The following is a 23,412-nucleotide window of genomic DNA, read 5'->3' on the forward strand; positions in this document are numbered from 1 at the left end:
CTGTGCATCATGACAAACATAAAAAATACTGCACCACTGTCGCACTTTACCACCTACTGCTACACCGCCTTGGTAACACACTACAATTACTGCTAATGGTAGCCATAGTGAAAGTCTAATCATAAATGGTGCATTTTAAAGATAGTGATTAGTGATTAGGCTAAAGCTCTCAAGGGAAGTTTAATCTTCACTCAAAGTGGTTAATGTACTTGCTAAATGAACTGCTGCCTCCATAATAGCACCAGGAGCAGTGTGAAGTCAAGATTACTAAACAGTGTGGGCCATGTTTTAAATCACTCACTAAAAACTACAAAACCCCAGAGATGCCGTGGCTTACCACAGGACCAGGTTGTGTGAGAGACAGAGAGCTAATGCACTCAAGGGCGTCGAGGGAGCTGCAGAGTATGGCAGCACAAGTGCTGGAGTCAACAAGCTCAGATGTCCTTTTCCTGGCTAGGAGAGCGAGAGAATAGCAGAACAAGAGCTAGCCAGAGGGAAAGAGGGACAGAGAGAGACAGAGAGACAGAGAGAGACAGAGAGAGAGAGAGGGGGTGTTTTTGTGCACCAGCAGCCTTCCTGAATCCAACACAGGACACACAAGGTCATTTGAACAGTCACACTGCAGCAAAACACCACTGGGTCACCAGATTATCTGACTACATATAGAGCACCCTATCATTACAAGTGCTCTGATAGCTAGTAAACAAAAAGAGCTGATATCCATCAGGGGGGAAAAGCACTTTTCTGCAGACTTTACCTCCTAAAGTTGGAGTTTACATTTATTTCTACATTCAAACACAGCTGAATGTCAGCCAGCAGCTTCCCTCAGTGCTCCTACTATCGTGCAATAGCTGTCAGAAACTAAAGCGATAGCAGCAGGGGCAGAATTGACCCACAAAAAGACAGATGTAAGCTAGTAGAGTTTCAGCAATTCCCACCCCGCAGCTTCAGATTGTGCAGTTCTCATCTTAGCTTCACCTCCCTGAATGTGAAAGTGCTAATTTCAGCCTGAGCCCCCGCCTCCTGCCATTGTTTATGTCCCACAGACATCCATAGATTGTCCCTGTGGCTAGCCTCTGCTCGAGGAGGTCAGCCATTACAGGCAGGGGAAAGTGGACTTGAGAGGGAAGTGGCACTTGTGGCTGTGGGTGGTGTCAGACGAGAGGAGGAACAGCTTGGTGAGAGAAAGAGAGGTGCAAAGAGGAACAGAGAGAGAGGGAGAGAGAGCGGGAGAGAGAGCACGGGGGTTGCTGGGAAAAGATTGGGGCAGGCTCTCCTTTTAATTTACTAATTAACCATGCAAATGAAATCTTAACAGGGTACTCAGAGGCAGTCCTCGGGGGAGGGAGGGAGGCATTAGTGCTTGATTATACTCTGTCCATGTGGAGAGGCGAAAAGAGAAGCGAAATATGCTGTAGAACAAAGCGATGGGAAACTTGTTGGCCCTCAGCAGCTGAGCTGAAGGCATGAAAGGAATCAAACATCTCTGTGGGCATGCAAACAAAAACACTCAGATTGGGCTGTAAACCAAGATTAACCTGGGCATATGCATTGCAAATCACACACTGTTGAGCTTCATGTGGAGAAATCGGGCCTGTGAGATTGCTCAATTTAGCATGGCCACGCCTAAATTTAACAAGTCTTTGCTGAAATCGTCTGTCCGATGTGACAGACGATGTTATTACAGAAATAGTCTACCTATCACTCAGCTGATGAGACTTCACTCCATCCATGCAGAGAAACAGGCGGCGCAACATTTGTCACAATTTACCTTGAAGACGTCCTGCGTGTCATCCATGCAGTACACCCTGATGTTGTACTCCAGCGTGGAGCAGTACGCATCAGAGAAGAGCACCAGCCTCAGGCGCTTGGCGGCACCCATATGCAGAGATTCTCCCACCAGGGCGAAGGTGCCCAGCTGCTCCGAGAACAGCCGACACGTCTCAGCCTCGAGCTGGCAGTAATAGGGCTCTGACACTAGCTCCTCCCCCATCAACAGGACGTCCTGCAGGAGGCAGAGAGAAGAAAAGAAAAACAAGGTGTGAATAGAAGGTCAAGCATCCAATTTCTGTAATAGGGAGACCCGGGTACCTGATGTCTATGTGTGTGTGGGTGTTTCAAAGGGTTGTTTGGAAAAAGATTTTGGCGAAGTAGCAAAGCCTCAAACTCTGTCCCTCCTGCGGGGGAACAAAGTAACACTCCAGCTAAAGGTCTTTCAGGTAATGAAACATGAATAGCTGGTAAACAGTTCAGATCAGAAAAAAAAACACTTTGTTCATGTTTCAGATTCTCTTTTCACCACAGTACACTTGCCCTATAGTGACATCTCCTCATACAAAGACACACATCCTACAGAACGCCATCAATTTACTTAATAATGCATGAATGAGGTCCTCAATTGACATGAAAGAATACTTAAATAGAATGCTGGTAAGAAAAGAAGGCTCTCGTTTCTGGAGGAGCAGTAAATATCAGATTATTAAGATTTCCAGAATTTATTTCAGCCTTTGTGATTTGTTAAGAAAAGGTCTAAAAAAACGTAATATTCGTCTGCAAAACAATACTGTTGCCTGCTGTCAAGGGGTGCTACAAATGCACAAGGATAAAAAAAAAATTAATACTTTAATTAAGAGAGGAGGAAAAAGGCTAGGATTTAATCTTTGGGTTGCTCGTGCCTTGTTTCAGCGCTGAAGTGCTGTGTCACAACAACTGCCTCTCTAATGAAGATGACAAACTCCAAAAAAACAGCCCATCCCTGTCACAGTACGGGATAGTTTTATGGGATAATTCCATTGCTCTACGGGCTAATTTGATGGGGACAAATTGGACCCAAGGTGACAACATTTTCTCTAAAATCCCATCATGCCAGTTGACTGACTCTCCTCATTAGCCAATCAAGCTGAAGAGAGCTTTCTGCCTGCCAAATGCCCAGCAAGCCCCTCTAGGATCGATTCAACCAGACGCTATCTGCATCAATAGAATTAGTATTGACACAATTCATTTGCAATGCAACCACAATGGAGTCTCACTTTTTCATCATCTTAATATTTCTTCTTAGAGGAGCAGAGACTAAGGAGGCTCAATTACGCTGCCGAGCGCTCACTTTATGTGCAATTCATTTCTCTTACTCCTACTGAGGCAGCGTGACCATTTCCACCAGCTCTTTATGTCTTTCCTCCTCTTCTGCAGCTATTTTTTCCAATCTGTCCCTTTCTTATGGTCGCTCTGCATCTACATTACCCACCTGTCCACTTGAACCCTCTCTCTCTTTTCTTCTTTCATTTTTCTCTCTGTGGTTGATTCTGCTCTCATCCTCTTGTCCACCTGGCACATTCTCCTTTTGGTGTCCATGCAGTTGGGCTGTTGGGCTATATTTGGTCCAGCCGATGATTAAAAGCGCTGGTCTAACCTCTGCCTCAGACAGGCCAATCCATCCCACAGACACCCCACTGCCGCCACACACACGGGGAGGCTGAATAATTTATGCACAATATCGAACATGAAAGAAGACCTACTAACACTCCAAAGCCCACCAGCACCCCCTCCAATCTCACTGGATTGTTGAGACGGTTTTACTGCCTCAAACAGCGCTTGTTTGCGTAGGAGTGTGAGCATGTGTGAGTGTGTGTGTGGACACCAAACTCTAACCTATTTGTCTGGCAGTTCTGGTTACGTTCAGATTTCATGGACAGAAATATGGGGAGGGAGCAGTGTAATTGGAGGCAGCGGTCAAAAATGGTCAAGGAGCACTCAGAAGAGTACTTTGAGGATCAGTAATTTGCTTAGAGAATTTCTGTTGTGAGAAATGTTGCCTAGCAACTCTTAGGCTGGAACGAGCTGCTGCTTCCTGGCTTTTGTTCCAACCCAATGAGAAAACACCTGATGGTCAATATAATTTAAACCCTACGGAGCGGAGGAGTGCTGGGCCAGAACTACCTCAGTTATCCAGCACTGAGTGCTTTCCAACTCAGTGCTGTTTGAACTTTTTCAAGGAAAGCTCTCTGTTAGTTCAGTGAGACTCACTAGGCAATAACTTAAAGTCTTTCTCTGAAGCTATGGAGTTATAGAGGCGTCTCACCTCCCAAGCTCCCTCATAGTTCTGCTTCTTGAGGCGGATGGCCCAGTTGTCGAGGCACCCGTCGGAGCAGTGGTCCATGCTGAGGATAACTGGCCGACTCAGGACCACTCCCGGGGGACCGCAACTCACAACAGGGCTGAGCAGGGTCTGGCAGCCGGCCAGGGGTAATCTATAGCAGGGGAGGCAGGAGAATCAGAATCAGCTTTATGGCGAAGGATGTTTATGAAACAAGAAATTCTACTTCGGTTAGCTTTGCCCTCAATGTACAGAAACCAAACATCAAATGAAAAAAAAAAAAAAAACCTGAAAAAAGTATTAAAAAAATTAAGTTTGGAATATGTGCAAACTCTTGTAGGTATCAAGTTCATGTGCACTGGTAGTATGGTTGTAAGATGTGCAAAGGGTGCAAGGATGCCAACTTGACATGATCAGAGTATAGAAGATGCAGGCAGATTTACATGAGGTAGGTAAGATAATTTAAGATAATTGATTAGTCCAGATAAGGATATGAGATGAGGCATTTTACCACAGTGAGCTCTCTTACGGCATTTGAGTGACAGTGAAGTAGTAAACAAGAGTTAGAAAGGGAGCTTAATCCAAATGAAGCACCTCTTTATGAGAAGCTAGCATTACAAATTTAGTGGTCTCTTGTAAGCAGGATATGATCTGGCCTTTTTTGCGAATGATCCAGCTGCTGGAACAAAGAATAATAAATGCCTGCTGGACTCACCAACTAGCTGGACTGAGCTGTGATGGCTGACTAATAGCATGACAATATCACAGCGTTCTGCAATGGCTGCGCCCTCTGAGACTGAATGCTGCATGCCAGATAAACAGTGTTATCCAAACAATTCATTTAAGTTAAATAGTGCACATGGTGGTAAAAGGCTACGTTATTTATTTACATCCCTCCTCCACAGTGCTGGCATTGACTCTTAAGCCTTTCCTAATGGAACAGTAGAGCATCAAAACAAACAGCCTAGTGGCATCCAGGGAAGACTGCCAGTTAGGCAGTGTTAAAGAGACCCACCTTAAATCTTCCTTCCTCTGAACAGTGAGATAAATCTCATAGATCTTTCCTCTGGGGATGGCCTCGGGAGGAATGAGCAGACTTATTCCTAATGCAAATAACAACAAAGGGAGAGAAAAGAGAGGGGTAAGGAGGAGGGGGGACAGGCTCATTTGTTTTCACTGAACAACGCTTTTGTCGTCTCACAAAAGGAAGCTGGCCCACTCGACTAAACTGAACCACTGCAAAAACAAAAAACAAATCTGTGTGAAGGTCAGCGGTAGAGTCCGTCAGGTACAGTAGATGCAAATCTCTGCACTGGCAGGCAAGGCAGGGCCACAATTAGCTGGGACAAAAGTGCACATTGCATTGTGGTTAAATGTCCTCCGTCTGCTACAGAGTAGGTAATTGAGACCATGGAACAGACTACTTTAGTAAAATTACACTTCCCCAGGAGAGACGAAGGGTGCACCTTAGAGAATAGAGAGAGTGATTGAGGTAGTTTGAGTGTTGTGCCATTTGTGTTGTGATTTTAGAGCTAAAATCATCTGTTTAAAAAGGCAGAACAAACAGAAACAGTGTGACACAATCTTAACAGTCTGTGGATTGTAAACTAGATGTGTTCACCATAAGAACATCTGTTTGAATAAGAGGAAGGTGTCTGAATGCTCACAGCCTTGTCTGAATCTATAAACCATGTCTTCTATGTGCTGCTGTGAAATGCTGCTAAATGACAGTAGATCTTTGAGTGGATGCATGTGAATGCCGAGTCTTTTATTTCTCCTCTGTCCCAATGAGAGGCTGGGTGCCAATGTGTGGTATAGTCTACATGGCTTTGAGTTAATCCATGCATAAAGTATCTGTAAGAGAGCGGAGGAGAGATGGAGAACGGCGACTGAAAAAGAGAGATGGCAGGAAAACACAGGGAGAAAAAGACCCTTTCTCTCGGTGTACTGGCACTGCCATCGGCTAATCTGGACAACGAGCCAAGTGAAAACACAGTCTTCAGTATAATTATATAAACTCTGTACTCAGCTAATGAAAAAGGGGGACAAAATAGTGGACTAATGAAAGTAGGCTTTATATATTTTTGATAGGCCAATCTCAAATGGACTATCCCTGCTCCTATGTGTATGCACAAAGCACACAGCTAACATGTGGACATGGGGTACAAATTCAACCACATCTGTCAGAAGAGAGGACACTAATTGGAATAATTTGCTCTCCATTTAATTCCAGGAATCTTTAACAGTACGATGTATTCAGAGCACACTTTCTTATTAAAGTCATGCATCTCATCACAGTGCTATTTTCACTCTCCATGATGTGCAGTAGAGATTTGGGTTAATGAAAAAACATCTAACATGATTTAATTTAGGATTTGTCACTTTTGAGGTTAACTAAACCTTTCAAACACAATCATCCAGATAAACAAGCCCATTAATTTTCTGCCCTTTGTTCCTAGAAAATGCTTTAAACTTATTTGTCTAGCAGGGATAAAAACAGCCTGAGCATTAAGCTGTTTTGCACATATAATTTTATGTGTTAACCTCTGCAAACCTATTAGGAAACAGTGATTTAAAAGCTGAGGTGTTGGTTAAGTTTAAAAAACACAGCGAGATATTCATGGGATAAATCCTCTTCGTTAATGTCTATTCAGAAGAGCTGTTTCATTGAAACAGGTGTAATAAATGTTACTTTATATGTAAATTCATGAACATTGTAGGAAATATAGAAGAAAAACAGTCCACCTTTTTCCTTCATAAAGCAGCAGATGTTATATTGTTTAAAAGGAACTTTCTATGTTTGTTTGAAGTTTAGCAGCAAAGACTACATCCTACGGGGGATTATTGAAATCGCACAGTCCTTGTATGGGAGACTTAAAATGCTGTGTCTACTGAAACAAAGCCTGAAAAAGAATAATGCTTTCACTTAACAAATCTGGTGTGGTAAGAGCTGAGACACTCTACATCTTCACGTTATGTTTTCATAAATCACATTTACAAATTAAAGCTGGAAAGTAGTAAACTAGTCCGTACCTGAAAAATAAACATACGCTGAAGTAATTAGGTATTGCTGTTGTGCAAACTTACATTAGAAGAATTTTGTTATGTTTCATTTGAGCATAAAACTCAGTTAATGCATATATGGTTCCATTTTAAACTGAACTCCTTTTCAGTACATCCTTTCACAACAATACATAATAAAAATCGTGACCCCTGGCGAGATCCTGACCCTCACCCAAACAGTGCTTTAAAGCAGTGGTTCTTGACTGGTTGAGCCTCAGGACCCACCTTTACTCCTGAATGAGAATATTTTTCAACTAATTGGATTTGTTTAATAGAAGATAGTCGGGTTTAGACCTCAGAGTATAAAACAAGACAAATCAAAGAGACAAGACAAAACAAGCATTTGTGAAAAACGGTTTCATGGATTGTTTGGTGCAGTTTTTGCTTCCAGGAACAAATGTAAAATGGCTTATTTTTTGTGTCACAAAGAAAATGCAAGAAAATGGCTCCAGTTTGATGCAAACAACGTCAACTGTTAAATGAAAGAGTACTGTCGGTGCTACTTATGTAACAGCGATTTTGCTTTTCTTTTTTAACTTTTGTGGTGATTTTTATATATCTACAGTCCTGTGAAAGGTATTTGCTGCCTTCCTGATTACTCATTTTTTTGCACATTTGTTCTACTTAATTGTTTAAGATCATCAAACAGATTTTAATATTAGACAAAGATAGCGATAGTAAGTACAAGATGTAGTTTCTTAATGAGGATTTCGGAAAAAACTATCCTAACCTGCCTGGCCCTATGAGAAAAAGTAATTGGTAAAAGCTGAGTTTAATTTCACAAGCCACACCCAGGCCTGACTGCTGCCAAACCAGCCAGAGACCATTTAAAAAAACCTGTCAGACAAAGTGAAGTAGGCTAAAATACCTCAAAAAGCAACACACTCTGCTGTGATCTAAAGAACTCAAGAACAGATGAGAAACAAAGTCACTGAAATCTATCAGTTTGAAAAGGGTTTCAAAGATGTTTCTAAGGCTTTTGGTCTCCTGTCAACCATGGTGAGGGCCATTATCCACAAACAGAGAAAACTTTTCAAGACCTGCATGCCTCACCTGACTCAGATAAGGCCAGTTATTCATGATTCAACAACAAGATAGAGACTGGGCACAAATGGCATCTGTGGAAGAGTTCCTAGGTGAAACTACTGCTGTCCAAAATGAACACAATGGTTTGTCTTATGTTTGCCATAAAACATCTTGATGATCCCCACGACTTTTGGGAAAATACTCTGCGGACTGACAAGACAAAAGTTGAACTTTTTGGAAGGTGTGTGAGAACATCAGTCAAACATGGTGGTGGTAGTGTGATGGTCTGGGGTTGCTTTGCTGCTTTAGGACCTGGATGACTCACAGGAATTGATGGAATTATCAATTCTGCTGTCTACCATAAAAACCTAAAGGTTTTTATGGTAGACAGTCACCAGTTTGTGACCTCAAGCTCAAACACACTTGGGTTATGCGGGATGACAATTATCAGAAACACACCAGCAAGTCCACCTCTGAATTGCTTTGAAATGGTACAAAAAGACTCACTGTCAGCCTTTAACCAGTTATTAGTTTTAGGGGGCTATAACGTTTCACATGGGGCCAGGAAGGTTTGGATGGCTTTGTTTCCTTTATAAATAAAACCATTATTTAAAAACTCCACATTGTATCTACTTGGGTTGTCTTTGTTTAATATTAGAATTTGTTTGATGATCTGAAACATTCAAGAGTGACAAAAATGCAAAAAATAAATAAATAAATGAATAAATAAATAAAAAATAAGGAAGTAGGCAATTACTTTTTCACAGCACTGTATATATGTTAAAATTTGATTTTCATTTTATGGTCGTTGTTGTCTGGCTTTTGTCATATCCTAACACTTGATGTATGTCAATTAACATTCATGATGATTTTTAAAAATACTTTAATTAGTTGTGTTTCAATAATATATTTCGCTAAAACTTTGTTAATATCCTACAAATTTCATACATCACATACAAACCATTTAACAAGTTGACTAATAAACTTATGACATTCATACCCATCAATTCCATTTAAAAACATCTGTTCAACTATCCTTCTGCCAGTCCTCATCTTTTAAACATCACATAGTGTATAAAACTTTTCAGAGGCAGCATTAGATATAAAGTTCCAGCTTTTTAAGCATGCAGCAGCCAAAGTGCAGATTCTTTAGAAATTACATTCTCTCTTCTTATTTAGTCATTTATTTCAAGGGGTTTTATTATAGAGATTTCTAGTCCTTTCGTTCACATTTCTCCCCGTACATTTTTACTTCTTTGCTTTGTTCATGCCCCTGTGCATAAAGGATTTAAATAACTGTAGAGAGTTTTAATTTTGTGAGTTATCCATCTTTTATTTTTGGTGCTCACTCCATGCCAACAAGTACCCCTACACAGAGGTGGGCACCATTAGTCAAAATGCTGACTCTGAAAAAAGTCAACCTGTTAGCAAAAGATTTAAAGTATCATGCTAAATAATACATAGCTAAAAATTTCTGATTCTTGTGATCCCGTCTATGTAAAGATCCAACCAAGACAGCAACCACAATTTACTCATCTATCAGACCACTGGGTAGCAAAATTTTTTGGAGGCATTTTACTTATTCCCCTGCACTTTTCTGATCATAATGTTCCAATAAAAATGTTTCTGCTGCATCAAACAAGGGTTCCCACAATACAAATCCTGTACAAGATTTTATCCAAGCTCATTACATCGATAAATAGCCATGGATTGCTTTAAATCTACAAATATATCATTTTTATATGTCAACAGTCACTGGTGTAGGCTGGCACAGCTCTGGAAGTATGCAATTCAACAATGCAATTCGTAGGTAAAAGCAGCATTCAACAATAAAAGCACCACCTTATCTAATAAACTCTAAAGTATAGGTGATGGTTTGCTTTTGTTTGGCACATCAAGTTAACAAAAACTGAATTTAACAAAAGTTAAGGCTTTGGATCATTTTTTAAAATCAATTTCCACTTTTAATACAAATAATCTGGTTTATGATTAATAGATAAAAAGGACATCTGCCTAGCTTTGCCTTTGCATACCTTCACTTTATAAAATGTAAACAAAGAACCCACCTGTGTTGGGGATGGTCAGCCTCCCTCCCAGGAAGTTGAAGGTCCCATAGGAGGTGTTTGCTACGTCACGGGGCAGAGTTTTAAAGTAACTCTGCGATGACAGCCTGCTCACAAACTCAGACGGATCTGAGTTAAGTTTGCCATTGTGCAGAGTGTGCGATCCGTTGGGAAGCGGGTCCAGCAGTGGCCCATTGGTCATCGAAAACTTCCCGGTGGCGTCGTGACGCGACCGTAAGGTGCCTTGGTAACTGGTGGTTGTTGTAGTTAGATCAGGCTGGATGGTGAGCAAATGGGAATTCTCTGTTTGTGTCATTAAAAAAAACAGACAAAGCAAATGTGTGAGTCCCTGCCTGAGTGGCAGGCGGATGGTTCGTACATAACTGAGACAGGCCTCACACTCACAAAGCTGTCGCACCCCACACAGAAAACTGAAACAAACAGAAAAAGACACATGGTGCAGAAAACACAAGAATCACACGCACGCACCCCTGACAATACACAAACACAAAATCCACCCAGAGCTAGTCTGTTCTCCTCCCCTCTGCCTCTATCTGTGTCTGTCTCTTTAGCAACCACACAATCAATTCCAAACAGAACTCAGATAGAGCTTAGCACCCAGAATTTAGAAAGGCTTTTTTCACAGTGAATCACAGGCACTGCAACACGCTTCCCCATCTCCATCCAGCTCAGACAGTTGTATTTCTATTACTCGCTGGTAAACCTCAGAGGCTTCACTGGCAGTAAACAGAGTGGGTACATTTCCTGACAATGAGGTGGTGGCGAAACATAATGTGTCAGGCAGGCAAATAAACAACACGTGCATCTCACACAAACACACCATATAAAACATCCTTCTTTGACTACAAACTACTGTAAACACTCAGAGCACCTCCAAAACCACAAACAACAGAATCAGTGGGACATGTAGATGAGTGCTGCATGGCCACGGTGGGCAGACGGACAGACCGACTAACGGACGCACAGAGGAGGTTAAAACAAAGAACAGTGTCCTACTGCTGTGGGGGGGAGGCCTGCGTGGCCGCGGTGCCCACACACCTGGCTTGCTGGGCTTGATGCCCATGGGCTGAAAGCCAGTGGTGAGGATGGAAGAGTCGGCCACGTCGGCGTCCAGGCCTTCCTTCTTGCGTCGGTAGACCATGACCACGACGATGAGCAGCAGAGTCAGACACAGAGCCAATGCCACCATGCCCACATAGAGTGCCACATCCTCAGCTCCGCTCACAGCTGCACAGGGAGGAGGGAGGAAAGACAGAAAGAAATGATTAATCACAAATGAAAAGACTCCCACAGGTGTTGAATGTCAATACTGACATGTGCAGCTGCAACATCCATTTTCTTCTGTGTGAAGGTCTCAGCAGAGCATCTGTTTGATAGCATGAAATCAGTTACATTTTTTATAAAGCAGCTTCATTTTTTCCCTGACTGTTTGATGCAGGGTTAGGACTTTAGATAGCAATCGAACATTAGATTACCTTTTCTTTTTAAGTGTCTTTAAAAGCCAGAATCCTCAAAGTCAATCCTCAGATCCCCACAAGGCAGAATAGACTGGTTTCTGCAGACGGTTTTTCAGCTTTACCTTACTTCATTTCTGCACTGGATAAATATATCTTATGCTAGCATGTTTTCTCTCTCCCCTGTCTTTTTCATTCTTCCCTGAGCACACAACACCCCCGAGAGAGATGGTGAAAAATGAAGGATTTGCTTATGAAATTCTAGCACCTCTTATTGAATGTCTCCCAAAAGCGCCTTTTCTCCCAAAAGTACAGTATGAAGATGACAGCTAAGCCCAGACAAACATCAGAGTGTGCCCGCATTGTATGTGTATGCACTGTGTGTGTTTTGCAGGAGAATGGGATTTGCTACGGCTGTCTCCCTGGGCTGGGGGAATTTGGTGGCGGAGGTGGAGGATGCTCCTGGGGCCTTTGTGGAGGGCCATTGTCCCCGAGAGCCATGGGGGCGTAGCGCTGTCAGCTGAACACAGTCGAGGAGGGGATGCATTGAGCAGTAGCGCTTTGAGGGACGGAGAACAACGGCAAAGGTTAAAGTGCTGCAGGCTGGCGTGTGTCGAGTTGACAACAAAAGGAGGACAGAAGCAGGAAGAGAGGGGCACTTGTGCAAGAAGGGAAATTAGAATTAAAGATAGAGAAAAGGGGACAGTGTGTAACTGTGACTGGTGGCATGTGGGATCTACATCTCAGCGATAACACGTCCAAAATGTTTGTGTCAAAATCACCCTGATTATTATAGATTCAACATATTCTGATGAATATTCCTGCACAGCCATGGCATCTTTTACTGCTGTGCATTTCTGCAGACACTGTGCTTCAATCTTTGAAACACAGATTTGACAAGTTTTAATTGGTGTTAGTAAACCCCTGACATGAAAATGCCTTAACCGAATTGATAAAAGCTAACACTTATTTTTAAAATACAAAGTAAATAGTAAAAGAAATATCCTTTCCCTCACTCTCTTCTCCATTCATCTCTTTTCATGCCTTTGTCCTTGCCTTCTCCTTTTGCCTTGAAAATCCATTTGTGTGGACAAAGACGCCTGACATACCCAAGTCTTTAAGAGAAATGCCAGAATCTATTTCATGGGTGATTATCTTAGTACAATCTGATACCTTAAGTAGCAGGATTATGGGCAGCAAAGCTCTGTGGAGGCCCTGTTGTAAAGCTAGAGATCTCTCGACACGTAATCAATCGTGAATGACTGGCTGCAGATAAACACAAGATGCTGCATTTTGTTCTAGACATCACATCGGACATCTGCCCAGAACATACTTGTAGCATGAAGAGTCTTAAAGGAAAACCAACACCCATTCTCCACGTCTCATCCTGTCCATTTTCTCTCCCCGTCTGTGTCCTCAGGGAATCATAGAGGTGCTTAAGCGTAAGCAGCCCGGCTAAACCTTCCACCTTCCACAACAAGCTCTAAAAAAGGAGGAATAGACGACGGCTGAACCTCTCATTAAACTTCCTAAATCCAATTGTCTTGCTGAGTCAAAGGCCAGACGAGGCTGTGATATTTGGCCTTCTAGTGCTGCAGCCCACAGAGAGATGTGTGCTCTGACTAAAGACAAAACAACACCCGTCAGCAAGGAGAGACAGGCCGCCCGGGTTCTGCTGATTGGATAAACACAGCCTTGGATTGGCAAGTTGCTGTTTACTTTTTAAGGGCAACCCAAAGGCACCCAGCCAACCTCGGATGCAAAGATCCCATATCTCTGCACTTCGTCCCCCCCCCCGCAGTCGCCATTCTTCCTCACAGACAATAAAGTCAGTCGATCAGACATCTCTCTCTCTCTCTCTTTCTTCCTCTCGCTCTCCCTCTATTCTGTCTGTAATCTCTGGTGGCTTATCAGAGCATCTCTGAGTGAAGTTTTATCTGACCCACCAGGTGTCACAGTGAAACGATCTCGATGCTCACTACAACCCTGACCGACGGCTGCTCTTGGCTTCTCCTGGCCCTCCGCTCATTGATTTTCATGATGCTATCCAATAATTGAAGGGACATCCATCACGCTTTAATTGACGTAGCTAATCAGGTTTTATAATTGGATGGGCTTTACTTTGGTCCCCCCTCTGGTGTGCCCTCTCTCTCCCTCTTTTTCAAAAACACATACTCTACCGATTTCGCTCTCTTCCTCTTTGCGGCCGCCGCTCCATTGCTCATTTCCACTTGACGTAATTGCTGGCTAGGAACTTTTGATTCTCTTTGTGTGTGACCTCTCTTGATGATTGACAGCCGCCTGGGGATAATCTGTGGATGTGATGAGCTGTTTTCAGAGTTGACCCTGGGCCACACTCTGTTTGTTCCCTTCTTTTGAAGCTTTGGTTCAGCTCCACAGACTGGCTCCAAGGCTGGCTGGTTAGGGATCAGTTTCTGACTCCAGATGGGCCACTATGGACTTATAATTCATCTCCTCTGAGGCGATGTACCTGACTTCTGTTGAAGTTTGGACTCCCACTGCATTGGCAGTCCATGCATTGTCTGCACCTGATAGTCCTCAACTCTTTCTACCTGCTCTTTTCTCTCTCCTGCATTGATAAATAAAAGCTCTGCAGCACCCAGCGCCTCCTACCCGGGCATTTATCAAAAGACCGGGGAATATATTTCATCCCATGGCCAATCCTAGTCACTCCCTCGAAGATGAATAACATTGGAGTTCTTAAGGTCAGGGAAATATGGCTACTAAAACTCTCAAAGCGAACGTGACCATTACTATCTTCACAATACAGTCGTCCCATTCCTCAGCAGGTCCTGGTGAAATATGGCCCAAAATAAACGCTCAGCCATTTCTCACACAGCTTGTGACCCCGCTCTGACAAACTAACCCCTGAAGGAAACATCAGCTGCTCTGCCACCAAATAAACCTCCAAATTACAAAATGTTCTAAACACCAATTAATAGCGTGATGGTCTTTGCACAATCATTTGTAACAGCCCCAAAATGGGATGCAGATGCAAATTACCTTCATTACCTTCATTACACACATTAAGCCAAATAATTGTTTTTATGTTGTCCTAATATCCTCTGCTGCAGTACTATTTTTCACACTATCGTTTCTGTGCCCTCTAACACCTGCCTGCCATTTTTACTTTGGCCCACTGCCAGACTATTTTTTTTTTTTGTATTTGCATGCGCAGATTCTGCGTAGCTTCATCTTTCTTTATGAAAATGATCCTTCCTGGGTCAGATGTGTTTATTTTGTAACACGAAGCTCGCTGAGGCATACTGATTCTCACACATGCAACACCTAAAACAATAACCTCGTCTAACGCGGGCCGTTTCAGGCTTAATGAGGGAGATTAGAGATGCTTGTGCGGTCCTCAGTCAGAGGACGTCTTTTGTCGCGGAGTAACTACAGCTCACTCTGCAGTTGTATTGTTCGATTACATTGGAGTAGAGAAGGGTGTCTCTTTTGTTTCAGGGGGGAAGTTTTCCATCTCAGCTAATAGCCTGCAGACATGGTTGAAGTATGGGAGATGCTGACAAGCCAAAACCATCTTGCTATTTTGCTTATTATAATACTTCACACAGCCGTTGTCTATGGAAACACATCTGCTGGGAACAGATTGGAACAGGCATTTCTTCTGAGGCCAGTGCTTCGCTCTGCACTGTCAGTGTAAATAGTCTCTGTTTCTGTGGTGTGTGTGTTTTTTTGTCTGTGTGTGTGCGCGTGAGAAACAATGACTGCCATCTTTGTGTATATATCTTGCCTCTCTGGGGAGGAGCTGCTGACCTTTGATGATGGGCCGACTGAGCTCCCTGGTTCACTGCACCAGCCAAAGTAGCAAACGCACATGCACACGTGCACACAAACAGCCTCACATATACACATGCAGCATATACAGTATTTCCCTAAGCCCTGATCTCCATGCATCGGTCTTTCTGATCACGTCAATCAGTGCATGATACATAATTCAGTTTATTAATTCACTGGCCCATGTCAACTGAATCCCCGTTGAAACTGAGTGTTTACCATGCAGATCAGCCGCACAGTGCACTATTTATAACAGTTTTCTTTCTGAGACGCCACCCTGAGACTCATCATTTCTGGATGAGAAGCTGCAATCTTTTTCTGCCTTTGATATCTGTGGGGAGTGATAGAGCTCTCCCATCATGTCCATCTGGTCAGCAGTGGACCCTGTGGTGCCACTTTCCACTCAGCTGCCTGCTTGGCCTGTGCTACCTCTTTGGTCTCTAATCCTGACAGAATGCACAAGAACTATTAATGACACACAGCAAGTAGGGACATGTTACCAGCTGATATCATATTTTTAAAAAATAAATATACTTGGGCTTAAATCAAAGTATAGAAAAAAGGGCTGTGTGATGATTACACATTTTCATCATAATTATTCTCAGGATTTCTATAGTTAATCACAATTAACCTTACTTTTTTGTGGCAAAGTTCATTATTTTGCATTTTGGATTTTTGTCCCATCTGAAACTAAGGGTGATTGGCTTCCTGTTTGAATAAATACCCGCTTTTATTTTAGAAGAAAATTAAGAACGATGAGTAGAGAGAGGATAATGATATGAACTTAAAAGGTACAGATTGCAAAATTGGGAATATTAGTGATGATGTTTACGGCTTACACCTGAAAATCCACCATCTCAGATATTAGAATGTCGCAAACATCAGTCCTTTTAAGGATTTATAATACAGAAATATTGACCTTCTGGAATATTTCTTCATTTATGCACTCAGAAATTGGCTGAAGCTCCTTTTGCACAAATTACTGCATCTATGCGATGCTGAATGGAGCTAATCAGTCCGTGGCACTGCTGGAGTGTTATGAAGCTCAGGTTGCTCCGAAAGCAGCCTTCAGCTCATCTGTATTATTTCGTCAAATGCCTTTCAACTTCCTTTGACAATACCTCAGAGATTCTCCATGGGGTTCAGGTCAGACCAGATGGCTGGTCAATCAAGCACAGTATTACCACGGTCAGCAAACCAGTTTCTGGTAGTTTTGGTTTCACTGTGGTCAGCTACCAAGTCCTGCTGGAAAAGGAAATAAAGCTCCTCAGAGATGTAAGCATGAAGTGCTCTAAAATCTCCTGGTAGATGGCTGACAGTGTTGACTCTAGACTTGATAAAGCACAGTGGACCAACAGCGGCAGATGAGTTGGACCCCAAAACCATCACAGACTGTGGAAACTGAAACACTGGACTTCAAGCAACGTGGCTTCTGTGCCACTCTGATCTTCATCCAGACTAATATTTTGAAATAGTGGATTTTTGACTTTCATGAGCTGTGAGCTATGATCATGAACAGTGAAACTAAAAAAGTCTTGAAATGTTTCACTTTGTATGAGATAAATCAAAAATATATGGACATTTAACTTCTTATGCACTGTACCTTCAGCCCCAGAAAAAGGAACTTCTCATGGACTGGAAAAGGAACAAGTGACAATAAAAAGTAAAATACTTGAAATCACAAGGTCCAGATGACCTTTTGACTGGTCCAATGAGCCAACAGATTATTATTATTATTTTTTTTAAGTGACACTGAGGAGCAGTGGCAAATTTATTTCACATCACTGTGGCTGCTGGGAGAGGCTGCAGTGGCTTAACCAAAGTGTGCTGAAATGGACAATAAAGCATAGGATTAGTGCATTAATCACTGACTTTAATAGCATAGGGATTAATGCATTTGTTGGAGAAATGTACAACAACATTCACAGCACACATGCAATGTGTGCTTTCATGGTCGATTGACCCATGCCCCTTTATCCAGCAGGTTTGCTTAAATCACAAGTGATGGTGTAATTTTCAGTTTGTGAGCATCACAGCAATGACACAGGTGAAGAGATTCTTTATTATCAAAGCAGTAATTGCTACTCTGGTGTTTATTGGAAACAATCATTTCAAAAGGTCACACAAGAGGGCAAGAATCACAGCCAACAATTGAACTGTCAGTACTAGTGCCTTATGAGAGAGATGGCAACAATTCACCGTAAACCTTTTCTGAAGTGTGGCCACGATCCGTCACAAGAAACTGTAACAAGCTGAGAATGTTTTTGGATTAGAAGAGCAGAAGGCATCTGCTCCTCTTGTCAATGTAGGAAATATTTTCAAAACAGGAAAGAGAATAAGAGAAGCTTTAATCTGTCCTTTTGAAACAGACGTAGCCCAGGGATTAATTGATGCTGATCTGTGCATCTGTTCTCCATGCACTGTATTTGATAAAGGTAACTATTCTGAATCCCTGCTTTTTATTCCTTAATACATTCCCCAGTTTGGCCTTGAGTGTCTCATGTTCATTGTTTGATTATAAGATCAGTGCTGTATTTTCTGATGGCAGCTCTTGAATGTTGTTTATTCATTTCAAATTTTTAATTTGTCTCATCTGCAAAATAATAAAGAGCAAACATAAACTAAACTACTTCAAGTGCTGCGGAAAAGAGGTTTAAAAATACTTTGTGCTGCAGTGTCTTTTCTGCTTTACTGCTAAGTTGAACAGTTGGGAGGATGTTTGCAGTGTGTGGGTGGTAATGCACTCACTCTGTGGGCACTGCTCGCTGGTACAGTTGAGACTCTGAAGGTCGAGCCCCTGGCACTCTTTGCCCCCGGTGCCAGGCGAGGGCTGGGTGCACTCCCTGCTCCTCCACATCGAGCAGTCTGCGCCACACGCCGACCACTTGCTCCACTCGCTCCAGCCTCCATCCACTGCAAACACACATGCAAAAATAGAAAATATGGGTGAGCACGAACACAGGCAGCAAAAAGATACACAAACTGATTCATGTCTTACATTTACGTTTCTGATCTGAGGGGAAAGTATTGATCTGAAAACATGCGGAACAGGTTCAATAACACAAGCAATAACTCCCCTTTACAGAGTAAAATGTTCAAACTCTACATGTTGAAGCTCAGATGTAACAGTGGTGTAAAGCAGTGGTGTATTTGCGTGTCAGGTGAGAACAACTGATGGAGTAGTCTGTTTCCATCTTGTGCAAATCCAGTCGCTCTAAAATGGAAACGTGGTAGGGAAAGCATTATAAAGACATGCAAATCCACTTGCACACACTCAAATCCAGCAGATGCAGATGGAAACCAAAGCGTGTAAAACTGCTGAGGAGAGCCATATTGTCTCTATTCTGCTTTCTTTGTTTATTTTCTACATGGAAATCAGATGCATCTAAGCTAAACCCCAGTGGTGGGAGGGCGCTGTGGCCATGTAGTCCCAGCTGTCAACAAACCAAATCTGTGCTGGGATAGGAAGATGATCCCATGAGAAACTGTCCCCCTGTTGGCTGTCAAACATACAGTACATGCACTCATAAATATCTCTATTAAAATACTCCCTAAAATGATTTTTAGAGAGAGACAGGAAATCTATCTTGGTTAGATTTCTCGGTCAAACATGCTGTAACTATGGCAACAAGAGCATTACCTGCAGTGGATTTGAATGCAAGACACAATCCAGGTGGTATTACTTTGAACAAAGCTGGGTGTATATTACACCTGCAGCTTATTTCTGTCTCCCACAACTTCAAACACACCATCAGCAGACTGGGCAAAATGAAACCAATGGAAAATGGGCCGGTAATGGTTCTGAAGCCCAACAGCTTTGCCACACACAGAGAGGGAGGCCATTCTGCAAAGGTAGGGTGGTTGTGAGGAGTGGAGGAAGGGTTGGGGTTGTAAGAGTTGAGGGGCGGCAGCAAGGAGTGATATCGACAGTGACACAGCAGCAGGCCTGGGGAAGGTTACCATCGGGCTAATGGGAAAAAAAGAGCAGTAATGAGCTCTCATGGGGGAAAATGCCACTGACTTGCTCTCTCAGTTTCCCAAATGTAAGGGCGAAGGGGACCAGGCCAGAAGCACCAGAGCTGCACACATACACACTGAGGACAGGAACACCTTTATTGCAGCAGTAACCCTCCTCCTGACTGACCTGAGGGCAAGGAAACCTTAGTGCTCATTAATCTCAGCAATAAATAGAGCAGGGGGGCATGACCTAAAGACAGCATGTTTGACCCTCTGCAGGTCAGAGGCTTTGATAAATAAAACATAAGTGAGATGTTACTCAGGATGGGATACCTCCAGTTGTGCAACTGTGTCAGGTATAGAGAAGCAATGAAATCAAAATTTCACATCACAAGGGGCGCAGAAGGCCTAGTAGTTTAAGGTGCACCCCATGTACATGGGCTGCCTGGGTTCAAGTCTGGCCTGCGGCTACTTTCCTGCATGTCTCTCCTTCACTCTCTCATTCCTATTCTGACTCTATCCACTGTCCTCAACTGTAAATAAAGGCATAAAGGCTCAAACATTTTTCTTAAAATAAAATAATAAAAATAATACCCTGAAATATCATGGTTATCAGTATTATCATGGTATTGCTTCAATTTGCTGAAAATCCAATTCATCATTTCAAATTATTTCATTAATTTTGATATTAAAAACAGTATAAATCAAATCAGACTAGACTATAGAGTTTACGTTTTATTAACATTAAAAATAAACATGAAAACTATCAAATGTGCATAAAAAGGTATTTGGTTAATAAGGCTGTCAAAATTGAATACTTTTTGACACTTTTTTAATACTACATACTTTAGACCAGCGATTTTCAAAGTGTAAGGCAGGCCTCCCCTAGGGGGCGCCACCGAACTTCAGGGGAGGCACAGAACTAAAGTATTAACCAGATACAGGTGATTTGCTTTGCTAACTTCTGCTGTGCATGGGGAAAATTGGACAGATTTATAGTTAATGTAGAAACTTTACTAGAGTGGACTATTAAAGATAGGATTTTCCTAAATTTGTCCTGATGATGCTCCACAGCCACGGTATTTAATTTGCAAGGATGTACAAGCTAATGACAGCATAAGGCTGTGTGAACCCTGGGGTCACTTGAGACAAAGTACTTAGTTTAGGGACCAAACCAGTTTTTGTTTTATTTATTTATTTTTTTTACAAGAAGTAAGAAGGGACATTTAACACAGTGAACATATAGATATTTTGAGACAGGTCTTGCTGCAGCTCAGAGACCTCCCTGATTCAGCCCGCTCCCATAGTGACCTCTTCCCTGCGTTTCATTGCAGATGGTTTTTACAATGGCAAGCCCACTTGGTAATGAAATGCATAAAGCTCATTGGAAATGATTAATTAACAATGGGGGGGATTATTCGGATTTTTGCTTAATTAAATGAAAATAAAGAAAAAAGAAACCAAAATATATGCTGCAACTAGATCTTTTATTTTGAAAATTGGAATCTCCTCTTAATTTTAATCCAAAATATGATTATACTAAATAAACCAAAATGAAGAAACAGTGTGACAACAAGATATACGAAGTTCACAAGCTTTCCAGATGTGGTCTTTGAAAATAAGAAGACTTTCTCTTAGTTTAATTTGAAAAATAAGATATAAAAAATAATCCTAAAATGGGAACAGACGTGATGTTTTATTTTGAAAATTTGAAGCTTGCAAACTCAGGGGGGCGTGGCTTCCGGTTGCCTACTTGAGGTCTGTTTATGAGAGGCTATATCAGAGAGGTCTCCAGGCTGCAGCCATATATACTCATAGATGTTTTTCCCCATTCCTTCCAAGTTAACTAACCTACGTAGCATGGACATTATTTGCTTTGATATTAAGGCACGATTATCACTAACATGGTAATTAAAATATTAATGGTCTGATTACCATGAGGAAATTCTGATCACAGTTATCATCAAAACTGGTTACAGTTTCATCTCTAGTCAGGTAGAGGTAGTATTTAGTTTTAGAGCAGCTTCCAGGGCTAAAAAAAGAAAAGGCGTTGGGAGCAAATAAGGCCAGGAAGAGGTCAGCCTATTTGCCTGTGTGTCCTCAAATGAAAGCTAGAAAATGTGAGGGCGTTTCACCATGTGCATGTGTGAGGGCTGGGATGCTGACACAGCTCCGGCCTCTTTGCAGTCTGATCCATTTGGCAGAGGGAGCAGAACCAATCAGATAATTGTCCTTGTTTGGCATTGAGTGGACCCATCCGTGGGCCAGTGGGCTGATTACCCGGGCTGGGAATGAGAATGATTGAATAGCAAATTACATCCTAATGAATATATTATGTCGCCCCTCAGTTTATTCACATGGCTGTGAAATAAAGAGATGGGATCAACATCTGCCCTGATGAGGTGATGAAATTCTGCCTCTCTCTTCCGCCACATAGCAAGACTAACGGCCATGCAAATGACATTTCCAAACGAGGAGATTGGAGGGGAAACAGGGGTGCTGCTCGGGTAAGTGTGGATGAGACACAAGCACTGTGACCTGAGGCTGAGGCAAATAAAAAAAGATGTATAAACAGTTCTTGATGGGCTGTCTGACTCTGAGCACACGTTTAAGAAATAGAGAGGCTTTTCACAGTAGCAGGCAGTAAAGAAAAGTTTGGATAGCATTAGAGGAAGACGAGGAATAAGAAGTGGTTACAATAAATGCTGGGAAGCAAGAACATTGACACTTTTTTTGATTTTCTCTTTATAAATTCAAGGCTGAATCAGACCCAAACCTCATCCTTTTACCTTTTCAGAATTCACATCAGAAAATTGTCATCCACAGACATTTTTTTTCCTTCAATCTTATCCCCAGAAAGAGATTGTTAGCACTACTGCAAAAGGCACCAAAGCTGATTTTCAATCATGCAGCACCACAGGTTTTAGGTCAGGCAGGTCTGTGAGGAGGGACAGTAATACAATAGCCCAGTGGCAGGCCCCCATTTGGACATGTTGTCAAGGGGAGAAGCAAAAGGAACCTGACTATTCTTTACAGGTCGGTTGGAGGGCCCGTTTGAGGCTTTGCTGTTCGAAATGACAATGGCTGCTGACGGACATAGTCCCAGATCATTGGACACCTGTGGCTTCTGTGTCCTTGAGGGTAACACAAGGAGGGGGACAAGTACCACTGAGACCAGCAGGCCACCCCTCTGCTCCCACTGTCCTGTCAACACATGTGTGCGTGGTAACCAGTGTTCAAAGGAGGATAAAAAAAAGGTAAGACCGAGGGGGGTGATAGCTTAGACGCACGGGGTGATGCAATGGAGATTACTAACCCAACTTTGTGTTTTCTGCCACATTTCATGTTGTTAAAATCAGATTTTAGCTTTAAGTTATGTTGTACAATGTCATTGATCACTGAGCTGAATCCCTTATGTCAACAAAACTGCTAGAACAATCCAAAGAGAGACGGCATGACATATGAAGAAGAGAATGAGCCAACACAAATGGCATTCAATGATTAAAAACACAAAGCTGTCACCAGATGGCCACTGTGTTTCTGCTGTAAACTAACGTGTCTTTCTGTCACAGCCTTTGTTTATTCTTTGGATAAAATATGAAGTCTCCAGAGACACATGAATGTTCACTTCGAAAGCAGAATTAGACATTTGCCTGCAGTGCAGACAGCAGACATATGAGACATATGGATGCATGTGTGCAAGATATACATGCACAAACACGCTCACCAGTACGCATGCACAAATACACCAGCCTCAAGTCTGTTTATTTTCCATCTAGTAGAATTCTCACGACTCCTCTGGCGAGCCTGAGGGATCCGTACAATATTTAAATTATTCACACCAGTTAGAAATCTCTTCAGGATGTTTACTCTTCTCTAACACATTGGCAACACTGCCATTTAGTTTTGTGGGGCAGGT

At 42.3% G+C, this 23,412-nt stretch overlaps 1 protein-coding gene across 5 annotated transcripts in view; it reads right to left on the minus strand.

The window, feature by feature from the left end:
• The window catches only part of unc5a (unc-5 netrin receptor A), a 204,121-nt gene that overhangs the window by 23,341 nt on the left and 157,368 nt on the right, over window positions 1-23,412 (minus strand). For 2 of the 5 annotated variants that reach the window (XM_041797637.1, XM_041797634.1), the window contains 6 exons: window positions 18,285-18,449; window positions 11,305-11,493; window positions 10,249-10,548; window positions 5,109-5,196; window positions 4,079-4,247; window positions 1,772-2,005 (listed from right to left, as the gene is read on the minus strand). In XM_041797637.1, the coding sequence (XP_041653571.1) occupies window positions 1,772-2,005; window positions 4,079-4,247; window positions 5,109-5,196; window positions 10,249-10,548; window positions 11,305-11,493; window positions 18,285-18,449 (1,145 nt within the window). Of the gene's footprint in view, window positions 1-1,771; window positions 2,006-4,078; window positions 4,248-5,108; window positions 5,197-10,248; window positions 10,549-11,262; window positions 11,494-18,284; window positions 18,450-23,412 lie in introns of all 5 variants that reach the window. The other 3 variants (XM_041797636.1, XM_041797633.1, XM_041797635.1) reach the window with 2 other exon arrangements.

The sequence above is a fragment of the Cheilinus undulatus genome, linkage group 10 (genome assembly GCF_018320785.1).
Source record: "Cheilinus undulatus linkage group 10, ASM1832078v1, whole genome shotgun sequence".
Taxonomy (NCBI): domain Eukaryota; kingdom Metazoa; phylum Chordata; class Actinopteri; order Labriformes; family Labridae; genus Cheilinus; species Cheilinus undulatus.